The 21,175-nt window shown below is 35.6% G+C and overlaps 1 protein-coding gene across 1 annotated transcript in view; it reads left to right on the forward strand.

Annotated features, from left to right (window-relative positions):
- Positions 1–1,859: 1,859 nt before the first annotated feature.
- The window catches only part of KIF5B (kinesin family member 5B), a gene marked incomplete at its 5' end in the record, with an annotated part of 26,337 nt that continues 7,021 nt past the window's right edge, over positions 1,860–21,175 (forward strand). The window contains 19 exons of the mRNA XM_010293075.1: positions 1,860–1,947; positions 3,603–3,676; positions 4,116–4,220; positions 4,620–4,668; positions 4,996–5,051; positions 5,151–5,238; positions 6,701–6,825; positions 8,388–8,492; positions 8,904–9,049; positions 10,952–11,100; positions 12,469–12,662; positions 13,477–13,545; positions 14,549–14,755; positions 16,479–16,622; positions 17,261–17,449; positions 18,316–18,433; positions 18,779–18,840; positions 18,932–19,041; positions 19,221–19,322. Coding sequence (XP_010291377.1) covers positions 1,860–1,947; positions 3,603–3,676; positions 4,116–4,220; positions 4,620–4,668; positions 4,996–5,051; positions 5,151–5,238; positions 6,701–6,825; positions 8,388–8,492; positions 8,904–9,049; positions 10,952–11,100; positions 12,469–12,662; positions 13,477–13,545; positions 14,549–14,755; positions 16,479–16,622; positions 17,261–17,449; positions 18,316–18,433; positions 18,779–18,840; positions 18,932–19,041; positions 19,221–19,322 — 2,180 coding nt within the window. The remainder of the gene's footprint in view (positions 1,948–3,602; positions 3,677–4,115; positions 4,221–4,619; positions 4,669–4,995; positions 5,052–5,150; positions 5,239–6,700; positions 6,826–8,387; positions 8,493–8,903; positions 9,050–10,951; positions 11,101–12,468; positions 12,663–13,476; positions 13,546–14,548; positions 14,756–16,478; positions 16,623–17,260; positions 17,450–18,315; positions 18,434–18,778; positions 18,841–18,931; positions 19,042–19,220; positions 19,323–21,175) is intronic.

The following is a 21,175-nucleotide window of genomic DNA, read 5'->3' on the forward strand; positions in this document are numbered from 1 at the left end:
AAGGTCCCTTCCAACCCAAACTATTCTATGATTTTATTGTTAGCAGTTGCTGCATAGACTGTCAGAAGATCGTATCTAGGAACTTTCCTAATTCTTCTAAAATCAATTTAATTGGAATAATTGTTATCTATATATTTTTCCAGAGCAATAATTTGGAGAAGAGTTTAAATCTTGCAAGTACAAACACACAAATTGCTAATGCTGCACGGATTATTTGCAGTGACATTGGATGCTATCACTTTCCTCACTATGTTTTTCCAATGTGTAGTGGTAAATATGATCCTCCAAGATGGTATTATTTCAGTGCATACATATAGGCAGAAGAATTTGAGCATGAAACAGATCTGATCAATGTTTTGTGATGTAGATGACTTGCAGTGTGTAATGTAGCTAATTGATATTTGAGAAGTTGAATACTTTTTGAAAATACAGCTGCTAGTGAGAAACATTTCATTTTATAGCTAGTGTTGTCTTTTCTACAGTGACTTACCTTTTCAGGTTACACATTCTCAGTCTTCATTTTCTTACCTCAGGGTTACTTGAACTTGTTAGTTGTTTGTCTTCTGGTGTATGTAATGGCCTCAATTCTCCCTGTAGAACATATAAATTTGAGGTGTTTTTGAAGCTAAAATGAGTAATCAAGAAGGCTTGTGATTTCCTTGCTGTGAAAGAAGTGTTCTGACAAACTTCAGCACCTTAGGGATAGTTTCTGCCTGCTGAGTCTTGTGGTTTCTTGAGTGTATTTACACAGTGAATGCTGTAATTATTTTTTTTTTCCTGAGAGGGAGCTCATCCACCTGAATTCAAGTCCTCTGAGCAGATAGGTATGTGTTGAATCTAAAAAGCTTTGTTTGGTGTTAGGCTAGACATTACTGAAAGAAAAATGGAAGGTCAGGCTGGGGAAGGGAATGTGGTGGGTATGTGAAAGATGGAAGCTATACTTGTTTCTTTGCCAGGGAGTCAATTCCAGAATATTCTTGGGGGAGGATGATAATGAATTAAATTTAGGTAAAATGGAGCACTTACCATTGCTAAACTCACTGCCACTGTTAACTGAGCTAGGTCCTTTGTAAACCTTGCCTGTCTGCTTGGCTACCTACTAAATCAAGCTCTGAAAATGATAAAAAAATTAGAACTTTGTAAGATGAGTGTAATAGTTCATATCCTAATGGATTGTCAGCTGCTTGGAACTGTGGTATGGAAGATCTCTTCTTTAAAACAAAGCAAAATCCAACATTCCTTTCAAAGAGCTATGTTGAAGCTTCTTCTTACAGTGTCTTCCAAAATGAGTCTTCAGTGGAAGGTTCCCTTCCTCTGAAGTGGCCTTTTACTTCTGCTTATGGAGCTTTATTTTAAGGATATCATGTGTGGGGAGATAGTTCTTGTGCTGACTGTAGGTGATCTGAGTGTTTCTTTTTGGTTTGAGGTTTTTAACAAGTATTACCAAGACAGGTATTGTATGTGATGTGGTATTTACCAGAGTAAATAGCTGTATTTACCAGACTAAACCCACTGTCAGAGTGGAAGAGAATAAAAGGTTTTCAGGTGTACAGACTAGGCATTGGTTTACCTTGTAAATCAAGTAAATTGAGGTCATGTGGCAGAATAGTTTTGGAGAACTACTTAGATTGTGCTTCGAAACCAAATATATTTAATTCAAGGCCTTACTTGTAGGCAAGCATGTGAAGATTTAGGCAATACTACATAAGCTGATTTCCTCACTACACTCAAGTGCTTCAAAATCCAAAAAGATTTGGCTGAGACAGTATAGACTACTTCTAACCTATATGAACTTCTAGTTCTATGTCCAGTATCTGTTTTTTTCATAGGTTTTCTGTGTTTGTGGTTTTTTTTTCCAGTCAAAGCCATATATATTTGACCGTGTATTCCAGTCAAACACCTCACAGGAACAAGTATACAATGATTGTGCTAAAAAGATTGTCAAAGGTAAGGTGGAACAGCAACTTTAACCATAAGGAAATGTCTCATATTTGTGTGGGTTTCAATGTTGAAAACTGATACTTCTGTTGCTCCCTTTTACCTTCTGAATGTTTAGTAAGAGCCAACATGGATCATAGCAGTATAAAATTGTCCTGTAGTTGAGCTGATAAATTATGTCAATGCTTAACCTGTTGTTTCAGTTTGATTGCAACATTTGATAACATTTACCTGTCATGTTTTGATTTTTTTTAGGTTCTCTGCAAAAGATTGTTTAAAATAATTTGTCAGAAATTGATCAAAATAGCCCTTATGAATAGGTTTGGGTTGTTTTATTCCCCCCTTCTCCCCCCAGTTTATTGGTGAAAACATTCTGTATTGGTTTGTTTGGAGGAATGTAAGAGGAAGGGAAACTTACGAAATCATGTATATGCTATAGGCCTTCTCTAAGCTTGTTTACTTAATACACAGTTTAAGGAGAATCTTTTGAATGTGATTTTTAGCTTCACAGTTAAAAGCTTAAATGTGAGTTATTGTTGTGCATGTCAGGGTATACAGTTTCTGCAAACTTTAATTGTCAGAATTGGCCTAGTAAATCAAGTCTGACCACAAAGTTATATTACAATAAGTTGTTGTAGTAAGCAATTAGCTAGTTTCCTGAAAATAAAATTGATTAAATTCTTGAGGAGATATGTAATAAATTCTAATTGAAACAACTTTTGAAACAGCCTGGTCAGAAACTCCAGAAATATCAACTATTAGTAACAAGAGAAGATTGGGTAAATGTAGGATTTTTTTTGATCGTTAGAAAAGTGGATTGCTGTGGAAAGTCCATGCTGCTGCAAGTATTTAACCCTTTAATGATTTAAACAGTAATCAGGATTAGATCAGATGTGTGCTCCTTAAAACCTGGAGTTAACTAAGGATTGCAATTCTGCCCCCTTCTTCTATCTAAAAATCTGATCTCTATTTCTCTGTGTGGCATTTCTAGGCTGTGCTACATCATGTGGCAAATGAGCTCTCGTGGTGGTACAAGTGGATTGTGGGTATGATGGGTGGCAAAGACTTCCCCATTTGGAGTATCTCGTGCTTGGTTTTGAGAAAAAAGTTTGCTTGCAGGATGGGATTCTACAGTAACTGACTTGTAAACAAACCAACCCACCAGCCACTTACCCCTCAATCTAAAACTTTGGTTTGGTTCGTTCATAATTTGAAATACAAGCTTATGGCCAAAGAGTAAGACACTTGAAGCTTACGGCATAGCCCATTCTCTTCACAGTTGGACAATTAAACTTTCCCAAAGGCAGAAAATATTATAGCTTTCTCATGTATGGTTTCCTCTTCTGAGTTATCAGAGACTATCTGTTTATCCTGGCAGTTGTATCAATTTCCTTTTTGTTCCTGATTCTGAAGTCCTGATTTTTCTAGTTGAAGGAACAGGTGCTCTTAATACAGTAAACTTCTAAAATGCAGTCAATGATGACAATGCATTAAAAGGGGTAGGGAGGAACACCCTCCCTCCACCAACTCTAGCACAGAGTTCCCAAACATTGAATGATTTAACTTACTGAACACTTTAGGAACTGCCTGCTTGCATTCTATTTCATTTGACTTTCCTTTAGAAGAAGGAAATGAACCCTAATGAAAATATTCTTTCCCTTTAGATGTACTTGAGGGATACAATGGTACAATATTTGCTTATGGGCAAACATCGTCTGGAAAGACACACACTATGGAAGTAAGAAATCTTAAAATATATTTACTATTAATGTCACTGTCATCTCTTTTCATCACAATAATCTTTTTCAAGAAATAAGATGTCGCTTGGTTTCATCTTTTCTTTCCATTGCAACATTTTGATACTCAATTTTTTTTTTTTTTAGAACAGAAAATGGCAATTACTGTATTTTTTCAGCCCTCAGTAACAGGATGAGAAACACAAGAATAATGTAAATAGTACATTTTCACTTTTAGTAGTTTGGCAGATTTCTGAGGCTGTTCTTTTTACTCTTCACGAATGTTGGGCGTACATGGATGGTCAAGACTTTCCTTTATAGATAAAATAAGTGCCAGCATTTTAAAAGTAATTTGTCTGTTAACTGTTTTGCCTTCGGATACTGCTTGTGATGTTGGATTCAGTATGAATGCTTCAATTTATTGTAACTTTTTCTAATAAGGGGAAGCTTCACGACCCAGATGGAATGGGTATTATTCCAAGGATAGTGCAAGATATTTTTAATTATATTTACTCTATGGATGAGAATCTTGAGTTTCATATTAAGGTAAACTTTTCTTCATTATTATTTATTTTACCTATATTAAAACTGGAAGTAGTCTATGATTAAATGGGTGTTCTGTATCTGTTTCAAATGCCTGTAACTTGGAAAATCTAAATGTGAGTTATTTCTGAAGTAACTGATTCTGCTTAAAGAATTACGTTAACACTTTAATCTTGTTTCCATTAAACATTGATGGTAGCTATCCTGATAACCTATGGCAGTGCTGATAGTGCTTGAAGCTTTTGATCAGAATAGTTTCTTCTTAAAGGTGTATTTTAGTTCAGCCTTAAGGACTTGAACTAGATGTGGTATTATGTGGGAGGTCGTAATCATGCTGGATCCTTCTGATCAAAAAGCAAAGTATTTTTGCTTTCTGATGCTGTATCTTTATTCCCCTTCTAGGTGTCATATTTTGAAATATACTTGGATAAAATAAGGGACCTTTTGGATGGTAAGCGTTTTATTTATATTGAACATAGGAAATAAATTGTTCTGGAGAGAAGTATTTAAAAAAAAAAAAAACAAACCCAAAACCTTATATGATACTAAGATAGGTATTTGGTATGCTAATAACCTATACATAAGGGTACATGAGAAAGCATGGCACTAATCTATGTAATGTTACTAAAGCTGCAGTAGTGGTTGTTTCGTGTATATTAAGTGTTTATAAAGTGTTGCTGAAAAAGAACATCTGTGACTTGGACATGCTTTGTACACAGCTCATTCATTTTGCAAAGGAATCATATATACCTTAGCTTTAGAACTTTTTCTCTTCCAGTTTCAAAGACCAATCTTTCTGTTCATGAGGACAAAAATAGAGTTCCCTATGTAAAGGTGAGCATCAATCTGATACGTTTTCATCTTTCACTCCTCTAGTGTACGTCATTTACTTCTGGCTTGTTGGTGTGGTGGTTTTTTGCCTTTTTTTTAAAGGGTTGCACAGAGCGTTTTGTATGTAGTCCAGAAGAAGTTATGGATACTATAGATGAAGGAAAATCAAACCGACATGTAGCAGTTACAAGTAAGTGTTATCTTTTGTCTCCTTTTAGTGCTTTATTGATTTGCTTCTGGTATGCCTTAAAAGTAGGGAAGACAAAAACAGAGAACTAAATAATTCAGATTTTTGAAATGGTCTACCATAAGCAGTTTCAGCATGTCTTTCAGAAACCAGTATTTAAATTAATTTCTTGTTAGATGTTGTTAGTTAGGCTTGGATTGAAAGGAGAAAGTGATTAGTGAGCAGCTCTGAATCATTGGAGGAAAAGATGTAGTTCTGCATTAGGAATAGTACAAAGTCCCAGTTTGTGGAATTTGTTTCAATTAACCTATGAATCTATAAGCAAGGCACTGTGGCTTGTCTACAGTTTATCCATTCGGTTGCATAGTCAAAGAAAAGCTGGTCAGAATAAATCTGCAGCATGTCTGAATTTATAAGCAGCATCCCAATGTCCCAAGCTTTTTTGGGCTGTGGCATGCAGCTGAGTTGTAAGGAGCCATGTCAGAGGTCTCGAATTCCAACAAGAAGCAAGATTAGGAAGTGACAGAGGGTTTAAAAAAAAAAAGACAAGAAAAGATGAAGTGCATGCAAAATAATACTTCAGTTCTTAGCAACTGAAGTGGCTGTCAGAAATCTTTGAGAGTCACTTTGAGGGTGAGTTTCACAATCTCCTGTGTCTAGTTCTTTATTCAGGAAAAGCAAGAATATACAGTCATTAAGAAAATAAAGTATTTTTCTTTTCATTTCTTTGGTTAAGGATAAAAATATGATGTTCCTTTTAAGGAATGACTCAGTCCTGCACTTCCACTTTGTTGCTTCTAGGTAGTAAGGTTTTGAAGTGGGGACCAGATTAAGTAATGGAGAAATAACAGAAATTTGGATAGAAGGATATTATATGTTGAACTGCTCCTGTGGTAGCGATAAGCTGGACCCTTTAGGCATGTGAAGGATTTATGGTTAAAAAGAAATAGGCAAACATTCCCATTCAGATGGCAGTCAGCTTAAATTTTGTTAATTAATTAAAATCATTCTTTAAACTCAATAAGTCTTGTTTACTCTGCATGTTTCACAGCAGAGGGAGCAGCAGGTATTTAAACCAGAAAGGGATGAGAGGTTATGGCCATCTAGTTCAAATTTTCACAAAAGGATAAAATGTGATACATTTTAAATCTACCCAAAAAAAAAAAAAAGTTCTGGTATTGGAATGTAAATGTTCCTTCTGTTCTAATAGAAGAAATTGAATGTGTGAAATCTATAGTTGACAGGCTAACAAATCTTACAAGTGAGCTTATGTGGTATGACTAGATGCCCAAGGAAGACTGGTCGTTACTCAGTTAGATGATACTGTTAGTTTTGTTGTCAGTGAGACAACTCTACACAGTTACATTAGCTTTTGATCTGTTGCTTCACTGTGGGAAAATACTGTTTTGTTAAGTTAGTTTGGTTGTACGAGTATTTTTGACAATTTATATATTTTGGATTATAGATATGAATGAACACAGCTCCCGAAGTCATAGTATTTTTCTTATTAATGTAAAACAAGAGAATACTCAAACAGAACAGAAGCTAAGTGGAAAACTTTACCTTGTGGACTTGGCAGGTAGTGAAAAGGTAATTATGAATTTCTTTTTCTGCTTTGAAAAACTCCAGTTATTCTTTACATGAAATATTTTACATTAATGTAATACTGATTGTTCAGTTGTCATCTCTGAAGTGTTTCAATTTTGACTTTGAAATGTGGTTTCTGAATCCTAGTCTGGGTTGGCTGTTAGATACTGCCTCTTTAAGCTGATCTGCATTTCTGCAGTGGGAGGTTGTAAATATGGAATAGGGTAGGGAGAACAGGCTAGAGTTCAGTTTCGGTATCTGTAAGAGCAAAAAAGTATACAGGTGTGTTGGCTAGCCAGATACTGAAATAAAAAGTTTTATGGATGTGAAATATCTGAATTTTTTTATGTAGTGAGAAAAAATTTCTTAATTTGAAATTTCAATGAACATTGTTTAAAATGACAATTTGCTTTCCTATGTCAGTGGCTTAAAGCAGGGAAGGAAATATGTACCATTTTGCTTATCCTGTATCACTACTTACAGACTTAATAGCCTTTCAAGAGCTGGATTTTTATGTTCTTTTCATCTTTGCTTCTGGGTTAATTCCCATCTTTGTCTCCAGTTTTTTTTAGTCCTTTCTGCTTGCTGTTGTCTTTCCTCATGTCATTGTTCTATGGCCTTATTGTTGTCTGTGATCCTGTGTTTATTCTGAAATGTGTTTCTTAGTAATGGTCGTCTTTTTTCTTCTTTTAATGCTTCTTTTCTCATTAAAGTGAGAACAAAGTTAAAGAAAAAGGCTGGGTTGCAGGTCTTATTTCTCTGTAGTTTTGTTCCTTTCACTGTTTATTTCAAACTTTGCTTTCATGCTTCTCCCAGTCTTTTTGAAATACATGAGGTTTTCTGATGCCTTGTCTTGGGTTGGTTTAAACATAGGCAAATAGAATTGCTTAGTTGTGGTCATGATCCCAGGTTGGTGAGAAGGATAGTAAAGGGAGGGTTATAGAACTATAAGTCATAATTCAGCCCTTGAGGCAGAAGAGCTAAGGTAAACAGAATGGTGTCAGGGTAGATTTTTTTTCACATTTCTGCTGATATCTACTGAAGTTCCTAGAGCATTCATGTAGGTCAGATTCAGCCTCTCAAATCTTTTCTCACAAATTCTTGCTAATATAGACTCTGCTATATTTTCTAGGAGGTGGTGTATTTCTATGTGGTTTGTTGTTGGGGTTGTTTGTTGTTGTTTGTTAAGGATGACCTCTGGACAAACTATGCATAATACTTACTTCCTTTTATGTTAATGAATTAATTTTTTTTTTTACAAACATCAAACAACTTTTGTTTTTAACCATACATGTATCTTCTACGAAAAGGTGTACTTCACAGAGAAAATATTCACTGTAGTTTAAAAAATTAGAAACATCTTCAAACACTGAATTCTGAATTTAAAATTTATGGTGAATCAAGGAAAGGGTCTGAGGAGTTTGCTTATTCTAATCCAACTTGCTTATGAGTACCTCAAAGTCAGGGAGACTGACTTAAAGGCAGAAAAATTACTCAAGTCTTATATTAAATGTGGAAGGTGTTTTCTGAAGATGCATTTAGTAACTTACTGAAATATTGTATAGGTTAGTAAAACTGGAGCAGAAGGTGCTGTGCTGGATGAAGCCAAGAACATCAACAAGTCTTTGTCTGCTCTTGGAAATGTCATCTCAGCTTTGGCTGAAAGCAGCGTAAGTGTTCTCTTTTGCATTTTTATACTTCAAGGTTAAAGGCTTGCATCTCTGAATATGCAGAAATTCTTTACTGATCTCAGTCATATGCATGTAGTCTTTTTAAAATTAATCCAATTGCATCAATGCATTGCAAATGGCTGTTTTTCTTGTACTGTGGTGACACTGATTAATAAAGTTACATCTAATGCTGAGGCACCAAAGTTTTCTTGTACTCTAGAAGTTATCAAACATAGAACTACAATTTTATGTCACCCCATATGTGTTCAGTCTTACGATTTAATGAATTAAAGTAGAATTTAATGTTTTTCTAATGAGGTTATACCTAGCAAAAGCACAGTTCTTATTTCAACAAATTAAATAATGTGTCTGAGAAACTGTGACTGACTCATTTAACCATTTTCTTGGTAGACTTATGTTCCATATCGTGATAGCAAAATGACCAGAATCCTTCAAGATTCACTAGGGGGTAACTGCAGAACCACTATTGTTATTTGTTGTTCTCCATCTTCATACAATGAATCTGAAACTAAATCTACTCTTCTCTTTGGCCAAAGGTAAGTAAATGACTTAATATTTTGATCTTACTAGGCTCAGAAAAAACACAGGATGAGAAATAAGTAAGTTTCTCTGTTAAGATTCCTGAACCAAATTAATTGGAACGTTTTCTTTCTGTAATTCTTCAGTACACATGTGGTTAAGTGTTGTGATCTATCTTATATAAAAATTTTTAAACTGGGCAGGATCCTGAAGACGCTGTATTTCCAGGAGGACAGCATATAGTTTGGTTCAAAATGTGGTTTAATGTGTAGTCTTGGAGGGTAATTAATACTCTTTCTCACCCCCTAAAGTGGAAGGAGGGAGGAAGGAATTCTCCCCTGATAAGCAGAATCCTTCGTTTGCCAGGAGAGCCTGTCCTCTGCCAGCCTGTCCTCTTGACAGCATGCTGAATTACATCTTCTAGTCTGTTTCCTGTATCTAGCATTCCAGAAATGTTTGAGTTACTGGAATTGAACTTTGACTGTAACTGAACATTGACTTCTAACTTCCTGTGTAATTTGTAACAGAATTTATAAGTATCCATTTCAAACTTGGTATTTTGTTAGGTACCTCTTCTTTGCCACTCTGTTATTAATGCTTCATTGTAATACTCCAGTTTGCAACCACTAGATTTAATGACTTCATTTACTGGAGCACATTACAAAAGCTGTCAGCATTTTACTTAATTATGGTCTTCTATGTTAGTGTACCTCTTCTGCTCTAGTTCAACAAGGCAGTTTTCTCCTTGGCTTTTCAGTGAAGTTTTTTTATTATGGAAAGTAGGCTAGATGACTTCAGAACTTCTTAAAAATCTGGCAGACTATGTATAGTTAGTGGATGTGGAGTAATGACTGCATTCTGCAACAGTGGAGGTTTTTTGGTCTCCTTTTAGAATCTAAGAGGTCAGAGGTCTTTTCCTGCTAGTATTTCTTGAATGAGCTGTTGGGAAGTGTCCTCCAGTTGTGGCTCTGTAGTTTCACTGCTTCGTGCTCTTGACCTCTTCAGGATTTAATAGAGTATGCTTCTACCTCAGCCACCATAGTTAGTCTGGTATATTAATTCAACCTTCTAGGGATGTTGAATTTACTCTGAAACCCTCAGCTGTAGTAATGAAGTCTAGATAAATATCATGTAATTTAGTAGGAAATCATGTGTCTTCTGGTAGAGATCAGTCCCAGTAAGACTTTGCAGAAAGATGCTTACAGGAGTCGTAATGTGAGAGGGGAAATTTCTAACTACCATTAAGCTTTTTTCCAGTTCTGATCTTTGAGGGGGATATTTGGTAGTAGTAGAGGACTATACAGAAAAAGTACTGAGGTAAGTGAGGTACGGCACAACAGTGAAAGCTATATGTTAACTTCATGAATATATATTATTAGTGCCTTTAGTTTCATCTCCAAAGTGTCATGTCTTTAGATGAGATTTGCCTGACTGAATGTAGACAATCAGATCTGAACTTTATAGCTCGTACACCTTTTTGGTTAATGGAGATCTAGTAACTGGATTTTTAGGTTGAAATGAGCTGTTTTTTAAATAAGCTAGATGGTTTACACCCGAAATGTATTATGCTCTCCACTGGTGAAATGTTTTGTAGGTGTGGTGAATGCTACCCTTTGTTCAAAGCTGTGCGCTACTCTCCTGACTTGAATTCTTTGAGGTGAAAGCATGCAGCTGAATTTTTCCAACCTAACCAGCTTGAGATTTTCTAGCCTTCCCAAAGTTTATTATATTGCTCTGTCCATTAACAGTTGTATCAATCCAACTGAAAGAATAGGAAGTTGACAGGGAGTAGAAATAAGCTTTTGGAAGAGGTTGGAATGTTCACACTTTCACCAGTCATGTGTAGAAATTTTATTTAATAGCCTTTAAATCCTTTCTTTAAAAATGAAGTTTCAGCTGGTTTTGCTCTTTCTATGTAGAGCAAAGACCATTAAGAACACAGTCTGTGTCAACGTGGAGCTCACGGCAGAACAGTGGAAGAAAAAGTATGAAAAGGAAAAAGAGAAAAACAAGACTCTGCGTAACACCATACAGTGGCTAGAAAATGAACTCAACAGATGGCGGAACGGTGAGAAGCAATTTTATTTCTGTTCTGCAAACTTTAGGCAAGACAACAGATGCTGAATTAGTCTTCAGGATACCAAAAATAACCAAGAGCACTATGCAAGACAGTAATAAGAATCTTAAAGCTAGGATATTGAGTTGACATTGGAACTTTGTATTTTTCACTGTATTGCAACTGGAACAACTTCTAATAATCACATAATGGTAAAAATGTCTGAAAGTATATTGGTGCTAGGTTCTTCAACACTTGGTTTACTAGCAGAGCTAGAGTTATATTATACAAATTTTATGGAGGAGAAAAAATATTTTTGACTGTAAATGCAGAAACTGAGTAAAATATTTCCTCTGGTTTGGTTTTCTAATTCAAATCAATATCACAAGATCTTGTCCTTGTTTAAAACTCAAACATACTAGTAGGCAAGAAAACCATCCAAACCCCAAAATTGCTGACAGTACAGAATGTGTGCCCATTCTTTTTCTGCCTGAATAATTAACTTCAATGTTGATTGAAGTAACTTCCATTTCGCCAGACATATATGAAGCCTTAAATTCAGGAAAGGAGGAACATAGGTCACACTTACAGATATATTCTGGAGTTTGGTGACTATGGAAGATGATTTTGTAGTCTTGTAGACAACTGTAGCACATCCTGATATAAATCTGAGAAAAATGGGCTCACTTAACTTCAGTAGGATGTAATTTGGTTTTTGGTTTTGTTTTGGTGGGGTTTTTTTAAATCTTTTATAGAGATGGTGTGAGGCCACACCTGAAATGTTAAGTATAGTTCTTCCAGAATATTGACACAAGATACTGGAGTGTTGGAAAGAGCCCATAACTTCCAAGGACGGCATAAAATCTTTTGTAATAAGACGCTAAGGAATTTAGTTTAGTTTACCAGAGGAGTGCCTTGATTAGTGTGTGGTATTTTTTCTATGTGAAGTTAGTAAAGTGTTCTCATCAGAAAAGGCTTAATGAACATAAAAGGATAAAAGTGTAACTGAAAAAATATTTTAAATCAGAAGTAAAGCAATTTAGAAGTAAATATGGCTACCTAGCAAAACCAACTGCCAAGGGGAAAGAAAAGATTTTCTGTCTTCAGGGCAAGTTAGGTGCCTTTCTAGAAGATCAGGTTTAACATGAGATTTGGAGCTCATAGAAGAGTAACTGGGTGAAATATAATATTCTGTGGCAAGCAGGAGATAGTTTTTATGATCTAGTGGTAATTTTTTTTACCATATAATCATGTGAACTTGATTTCTTACTAACTGTGGAGCAGTACTGTTGGTAGGGAGTACATAATACTTCTCAAGGCTAACTTGTGGAAGATACTCGATGGCTGACTGTATTAAAACAGTATATTCTTTTCTTTAAGGGGAGACTGTACCAGTTGATGAACAGTTTGACAAGGAGAAGGCAAACTTGGAAGCTTTTGCAGTAGACAAGGATATTACTGTTGTTAATGATAAACCAGCTACCACAATTGGAGTAACTGGCAATTTCACTGATGCCGAGAGAAGGAAATGTGAGGAAGAAATTGCCAAACTGTACAAACAACTGGATGACAAGGTATGCCATTCTTATTTAATGTAAGACCTCTTGGAAATATATCTTGAACTATATTATGTAATATTTAATTTGCCAGTCTTCATTTATTAGTACAGCTTGCTTAACTATTTGCCAGGAGTGCCTACTCTAATTCTGAAGCTCTGACTAAGAGAAATCAAAATTGCCTTATCTGGTGCTAAGCATGTATCCTTTCTTAGTTGCTCTCCCTCCTTTGCTGAAGGTACTAAAAATGTCTGGAAAACTAAAGGCTCACTACATAATTAAAAAAGATAAAAATGAAAGTTAGAAGGGAAAAGTTAATAAGAATCTTGAATGGTATTTCTGCTTTCTGGATGTAGAACATTCCTAGCTGACTGTTTGGAATAATACTATACCAGAAAAAGGAAAATAATGAGAAAGCAGGAAAATGAGTAATTTAAAGACAGCATTTTTTTTCTTTCCATGTTATGCATGTTTTATTTGAATGTAATTTTAAATTTAAGCAGTAGCACTAATTTTTGAGAGGAAAAAATCTTTTAATTAAATCTTAATTGTGTCTTGGAAGTTTTATAACAACTTGGAGAAGACTTGCAGAAGCACAGGTCTAAGAGTTTTGTCTTTGAAGCATGGTGTTTTAGACGTACATGCCAGGTTAAGAGCCTAATGGATCAGCCAGTGAAATCAAAAGGATTTTTTTTTTTTACTTTTATTGCTTTCAGTTGTGTAATTGTCTTGGAATGTTGAAAGTTAGAGGCCTAACATATACTGTCTCTTAGATTATTTTTCCTGAGTGCTATTTGTCAGCTTATTGAACATAGTCTTACTTCAACTGCAGGATGAAGAAATTAATCAGCAGAGCCAACTAGTAGAAAAACTGAAAACACAAATGTTGGATCAGGAAGAGGTGAGTTTTGCTCTTGCATCTTTTATTTTTGTTTTTCTTTCCTTAAAACAAATTGGAGATGCTCTGAATAGGTCACAGTCTATGATGAGGGAGTAGAATGACTGCTTACTCCTGTACAGTAGTTCTCTCTCAATAGTCTTTCTCTTCTCTGCCTATTCATTCCCTCCACTTACACTGTGCTAAAGGCTAAACTTAAACCAGTTTATTTGAACTTTAAACATCCATGAAGATTGAAGGAATTGAAATATTTTATGCAAAGGTACCAGCAGTTGTTTTCCCCATGCAAAGTTAGCAATTTGTCAAAACTGAAGATGCCTGGCTTTACTGTAAGAAATCTGTTTTAAGGTTTACTTTTGGTCAGATGCTGTACAGGGAGAGAAGGGGGAGGAGGGAAATGTAATGTCCCATAATGAAAAAGGAAGTATCTATGTGTTACTTCAGACCATATTTGCTGGAACATTAAAATTATTTGTAGGCACAAGTTGCCAGTAATGTAACTTAATTAAATGTGGAAAATACCTATTAATAATAAAATTGTTAATTTCATTTAGCCAAGATATTAGAAAAAATAATTCTATATAGCACAAAGATTAAAAAAAATAATAATCTTTGTGTACCTGGCAAGAAGGAAATGGGTCAAGGACTCGGGAAGTTGGAGCTACTGTTTAATCTTCTTTAAATAAATCTGCCTCCTTAGCAACTGTTCACTTTGTCTAGTTATTCTTTGGCAGCTAACAGTGTTAAAATGCTGGAAGTTTAGTCTCTAGCCTGTTAAAAATTTCAGACACATGAGTAGTGAGCAGTGGCTTTTCTGAGAACTTGCAATATTCCATGTGCATTTCCAGTTGCTGTCCTTATGTGTCTTGATTTGTAATCACTTCCATTTTGAAAATACTTCAAAGACTAACGTACTTGGCATCCTTATTGCATGATGCTAGATGTGGAATTTTCTTGATGAATATTTATTGTTGTAATTTTAAATAAATATCTATCAATGTTGCAGCTTCTAGCATCGACCAGGCGGGACCAAGACAACCTGCAAGCAGAGTTGAATCGCCTTCAGGCTGAAAATGATGCCTCTAAAGAGGAAGTGAAAGAGGTGCTACAAGCCCTTGAAGAATTAGCTGTCAATTATGATCAGAAGTCTCAGGAAGTAGAAGATAAGGCAAAGGAATACGAACTGCTTAGTGATGAACTCAATCAAAAATCGGTACGAAATTGGGATAAGAAATTACTGACAGTCTTCAATGTAACTCTTCTTGTCTTACCCGTATTTCTTGCTTGAAGCTGTTTAAAGGTTTTTTCACAAGGGAAAATGGGAGCTTAAATCTAAAATGTCTTTAGTTTTAATTTTCTAAAACCAGAAAGCATCAGAAAAAATGCACAGTGAATACTGACCTGGATAGCTTTCTTCTTTTTAATGCCTGTGTCATTTTTACTACCTGAAGTGTATTCAGAAAAATCCTAGTTCTTGGAAGTTAACACTTTCATTCCGTGCTGGTGACACTGACTCACGTTTGTGTCTTTCTGGTGCAGTTGGGGTAATCCTCACTTAAGAATCTGCTCCTTCCAATTTTGAAATTACAGTGAGCATGCTACAGCTTTTCTTGAAAGGAATGTGTATTTGCATGCTGTATTTATGGCACATAAAATATAAATTACCTTGATGCCTTCAAAAATAGGCAGTTTATTTTACATTCTGAAAGGAGTAGTCCTGAACACTGAGGACATACTGCAAAAGATCACCCTGGTTAAAATACAGATGTATCATCAGTCCCACAGGACGAATACCATATACCTCCTCATATACCTGCATAGTTTCTGAATTGACTGACAGTTTTAGTAGCCAATTATTTGGCAGATGCAGTCAGTTTTAAACAGTTAATACTCTACCCACTGTCCTAAAATTCTAAGTACTGGAAAGAATAGGTGTGTTTGCAGGCATTGCAGACAGAATATGTGATGGTGCTGGTCTCATTCTTCTCTGTTCTTGAAGATGAAAACTGAGTGGTATTGGGTCTTCTAGAGATTGTGGCTTTGGTGGAATAGGCTAGCTGTATGTATGTATGATTCTGAAGTGTGTGGCTTGCTTTTTTGTGGGTTTTTTTTTTGTTTGCATTGTTTTAATTAATTTATAGTCAAGTTATTCTGGATATTATAATTAACATCTATTGAGTGTCAGGAACAACTCAATCCACAAGACAGCAATAACTGTTCTGAGATGTAGTAGAATTAAGACATTTCAGTGTTCTTGGTCTGCCACAGCTAACCCATGCAGTAACCATCCTTTGGCATCACTGGCTGAAACTTCCTGCTGTAAAACTTCTGGAATTTTTTTAAAACTGGAGAACAAAGAGCAGACAAGTTTTGAGTACACAAGCTGCTGAGCCATTACAACCACAGCAGCTCAAACTAGCTGAAAAATTGCTCTAGAGTAAGTGTAGTGCTTATGAACTCTTGGAAGTAGGTGCCTTTTTTTATTTGCAAGTAAGAAAGAGTTAAGAACTCTGCAGGCAAAGCTGAAATTATTTTCCTTTACCAAAACATGGTGAAAAGTGCTGGACTTGCTGTCCATGTACCTTTTTCCTATAAATGCAATTCTCTGCAGTATTCTAACAGTATGTAACTCTGAATGCTGTTTAACAATGTTGATGTGAATTTTGTTGCAGAGTGGTAAGATTGTATTTTATGAGCTGAAGGCCTCTGTCCGCAGTACTTTACATTTCCTTCAGAACAAATACTGTCACTCTGGGACTTCTAAATTTTTCCTATATGGTATATTCACTTAGGCTGATGCCCATCTGGTTTTAGACATAAAAATGGGACACTTCAGTAGGCAGCCATAGGTTGCTGTATTTAAATAAATTGTATGAAACTAGTTCTAAAAACAAGAATGTATTCTGTTTATTAAAGCGTGACTTCTTTTACTGTAGGTCACTCTCGCCAGTATAGATGCAGAGCTTCAGAAACTTAAAGAAATGACCAACCATCAGAAGAAACGAGCAACAGAAATGATGGCCTCCTTACTAAAAGATCTTGCAGAGATAGGGATTGCGGTTGGAAATAATGACGTCAAGGTAAGGATTAGTGCAACTTTTAATGCATATTACACATGTACACTGTGGATAGATGGGGTCAGCATGGTTCACATGCATTCTTAGTATGGCAAAAATAACCACCGTAGGAAACCTCATGTATATTAATGATTTGGGCATAAGCTTATCTGTTGCTTATACTGTGACTTAATCAGGTCGCAAACAGAATTTCATTATGCCAAGACAAGGAAGAGCAGGTATGATTTTTTTTCTGAAGTAGCGGTTTCATTCATCCTGTTAAACTGCTGTACAAAATGGTCATAATCAACAGCATTGTCTTGGAAATCTAATGCTGAACTACAGTGGCAATCAGGATGATACTTACATTAAAAATGGAATGAGGAACTGAAGTAAAAATAAATGTAGAAGATCACTGTAGGACAAGAATATAAGCAGTGTTAGAATAGTGAACTGTATTTCCCTCTTCAAGTGACCTTTGTGCAAACTTCTAAGTAATCAAGCAGAAAACTTAAAAAAACCAACAAACACATTTTGGTGTTTAAATGCTCTGATTATCAGTTGAGGTGAGGGATGTGTGCTGGGCACTAAGTTGCTCCAGCTCATCTTTAATTCTGTTTCATTATCTGAACTTTCTAAATGTGTCGTTCCACACCTTTCAGCAGCCTGAGGGAACTGGCATGATAGATGAAGAATTCACAGTTGCAAGGCTGTACATTAGTAAAATGAAATCAGAAGTAAAAACAATGGTAAAACGTTGCAAACAGTTAGAAGGCACACAAGCTGAAAGCAATAAGAAAATGGAAGAAAATGAAAAGGAGTTAGCTGCCTGCCAGCTCCGTATCTCACAGGTAAATGTTTCTTTACAGTGTACTGCCTAAATCTTCTTTTGAATTTATTAACCTACTTGGTGGGGGGGGGCGGAGTTGCCATTTCTTTTTGACACCTAACAAAGTACATTGTGATTGAACAGCCACAAGACTCAGCTGTATCCTCAATACTCTCTTTGGTTTGGATGCTTCTGAGTAATTGTGTGACAGGATGTCAGTATTTCTGCAATGTCTGTAGCCTGATAATGCTTTTGTAGAACTTGTATTAAATACTAGAGTCCATATATAGTCCATCACATGATCCTTTACAAACACAAGTCTTACAGAAGCAGTGGCTAGTCAGTACTCTTGTCTACTAATGCAGCAAGTTGGAAGTGGGAGAGGTAGCAATAGCACACTAAAATTACAGTAGGCTTGCATAGCAGATTAAATTTACTTCTGATATGAGAAAGGCCATTTTAATGCAATTGTTAGAAAAGATTAGTAATGTGACTTCTTACACTTCTCAAAATTGTGATCTATATATGCAATTTAACTTTTCTATAGTTTGTCTTACATACAGATGATCATCTTTTTTTACATCTGGAGATACATATTTCAGTGCAGTCTTCTAAATACAGTGGGCCACTCTTGTCTCTGATAGTATTTAACATTCAAAACATCTCTTCTCCCAGCCAAAAATGCATTTCATTTCAATCCAGAATAAAGATGTGGTTTTACAGGCTATGTTACAGATCTACTTGAGTAGTCATATTCTTACGAGTTTAGTTGGCACCATTTTTGTTTTGAGATCAGGTTGCTTGTTTAAAAATAAGTATAAACTGTTTATGAAGATACAATTCTGTGATATCTAGTTCCACAGTAAATGAATCTTTTTATTTTACAAGCATGAAGCCAAGATCAAGTCATTGACTGAATATCTTCAGAACGTGGAACAGAAAAAGAGACAACTGGAAGAGTCTGTGGATTCCCTTAATGAAGAACTAGTTCAACTCCGAGCACAGGGTAGGACTTGCTTCCCTACAACCCACCCACCACCACCACCTTTTAAAGTATATAGTAATAAATAGGAAATTGTTCAGGTCTGTTTAAATTGAAGGGCAGAGCTATAGAATGGCTTTTTGCTACCGAATATGTAGAATTAATAAATGGGAAAGCACGTTTGCTGTTTGAAAGAACTGCTATGGATAGGATTAAATTAAAGATGTTACTGATTTAATTGATCTTTGTGGTGGGAGGGGACTTTTTCCAAATTTTAAGGTGTTGGGAAGGGGGGAATTAACTCTACCTTCCCTGTGATTGACTGGTTAACCCAGCTGAAATGTGTTTTCTTTCCTCTATCCCTACTAGAAAAAGTCCATGAGATGGAGAAGGAGCATTTAAATAAGGTTCAAACTGCAAATGAAGTCAAGGTAAGTTAATTTCATTTTTTTAAAGAAAAAACATTGAAGTGAAGTATGGCAACTTCTTAAAGCATATAATACATACTGTTTTTTCTAATAGCAAGCTGTGGAACAGCAAATTCAGAGCCACCGCGAGACGCATCAGAAACAAATCAGTAGCCTAAGAGATGAAGTTGATGCAAAGGAGAAACTTATCACTGAACTTCAAGAGTAAGTAATTGTCATTATTTTAGTAGTGCCAAATGTCTCTGGACTATGTGATTGCAGCAGCACAGTGTGGTGGGAAGTGGCAAGGGTTTCCTCCAGCAGTGTCTTCCTAACTTGTGTTGCTTTACTGAATGTTGTGTCTGACAGGTTCAACTGATATAATATTTATTTTCTGTGTTCAGCCAAAACCAGAAGATGATGCTTGAACAGGAACGTCTTAGAGTTGAACATGAGAAGTTGAAAGCAACTGATCAGGAAAAAAGTCGAAAACTGCATGAACTTACGTAAGTGATAACAGTGCATAAAACAACTGTGTGTGGCAACACATGTTAAAAACTAGTGACCTAATATGAAGAAGTGGCTCTCACTGTATGATATAGCTATTGAAGAGAGACGCTCCAGATCCTTCTTGAACTTAGCTTTTTTAAAACCTTTGCACTGCCTTAATATTTAAAATTGGAAGTAAAATGATGAAAGATATGAAGGCCACAACTTTTTCATTGTTAATATGCTATGGATTGGAGTAATTAACTCTTCAATTTGCAGCTAAGTGTTCATGCTCGAAGACTGGAAGAGGTTTGTAACAGTTCACTTATTCTCCTTTTGGTTCTTGTGTTCCCTTACTCTTTTTTTTTGTTGCTGTTCTTGGGTGATTTAACTAGTTAGGTGGTTCTAACTGGCTTATTCTTGAGATTAAACAGCTGCATACTTGATTGAGTAACTAAATACAGTGTGTTAGTGAAATAGAGACTGAGAAGTTAATGCAAAAATGGGAATTGAATTCTGCTTGCAGGTAAGTATCCAAGGGTCAAGATGAAAAACAGTTCTCAACTTCTAGAAATCTGACCATAATCTCCTGGAAATGTTTCTAGAATATCTGTAGTGACCCCTTTCTGACATATATGAGTTTATCTTTACAGAAGTTAAAAATACATTATACTTAAAACTTTTTCAAAAGTGCATGCTTTTCGGCCATGTTTAAGAACACCCAGTGGCTTTCAGGTTTTTATCACAGAAAAAGAAATAATCAGAGGGACCTGATTGGTCTGTACTGATAACCAATAAGCAATGCTTACTTTTTTCTTTTTCTTTTTTCTTTTAGCTTTATTGTGAAATACAATGTTGGTTTAACTGACTAAAATTTTACCAGTACTCTGGTCTTGTGAATCCATCTCATTCTGACTTATTTATTAGCAAAGTTGCACTGGTTACAGTAGGTTTTTTTGTCTTATAAGAAGCAATAATGTGGTATGTATTTCAGATCTTACTTCACATTGCACGCTAAACTATATATAGTGCTGATCCCTTAAAGGCACTTGCTATATGAGAAACTTTCCTCTTCAAAAGACTTGCAAAGAAGCATTAAAATTAGTTTGGTATTCTGTGTCCTCCACCAGCTTTTTTGAAGCCAGTTATTTTCCATTTTGTGTCATAAATGTGCATGGCAAATGACAAACAATGCAGATATTCACTTTTTTTTAATGTAGAGCTGTATAATATGCCTGGAACTACTTTTCCAGTGAGGTCTGGAAAATGGATAGGATGTTGAGATATTCTTTAAAATATTTTATTGCCTCAAATGTTTAATCATTTAGCTGTGAACTAGTGCTGGAACTGTCAGAATGAGGGAAAATTTCAAGAGGAAAGAAGCTTTTTGGCTACTTAATAGGAACACTTCATTTTCTATAGTCCCTGGCCTTCCTATTCCAACCTTGAGTGATTAAAAAGTCCAAATTCCTTTCCTGTATCCTGTCATCTTAGTAATTGCATTGCCTTATAATTCAGAGAGAGAACACTAGCAGTGCAGTAAATGCTTTCATGTTAAATAGGAACACAGAAGCTCTGTAAAGTTATAATCATTAGGTTATATTCCTGTAAACTGAGATTGTTGCTTTTTATGCCAGCTTTGGCAAATGGTGGTGGGGGGGAGGATGTGGTAGAACAAAACAAAGAAAAAAAAATAATTAATCTGTCATGTGATACTTATCTCAGACTGGTTAGAGCTAAGAACACTTGCAGGGTAAGATCTCCTGAAGTATTCATCCTAAACCTGACTCTAAGAGTCTTTATTTACCTATTCTAGAAACTTACAATTTATACATCTGAATGTATGTGTTTGTATTCCTTCTATATTAAA

Source organism: Phaethon lepturus, unplaced genomic scaffold (genome assembly GCF_000687285.1).
Source record: "Phaethon lepturus isolate BGI_N335 unplaced genomic scaffold, ASM68728v1 scaffold17788, whole genome shotgun sequence".
In the NCBI taxonomy this organism is placed as follows: domain Eukaryota; kingdom Metazoa; phylum Chordata; class Aves; order Phaethontiformes; family Phaethontidae; genus Phaethon; species Phaethon lepturus.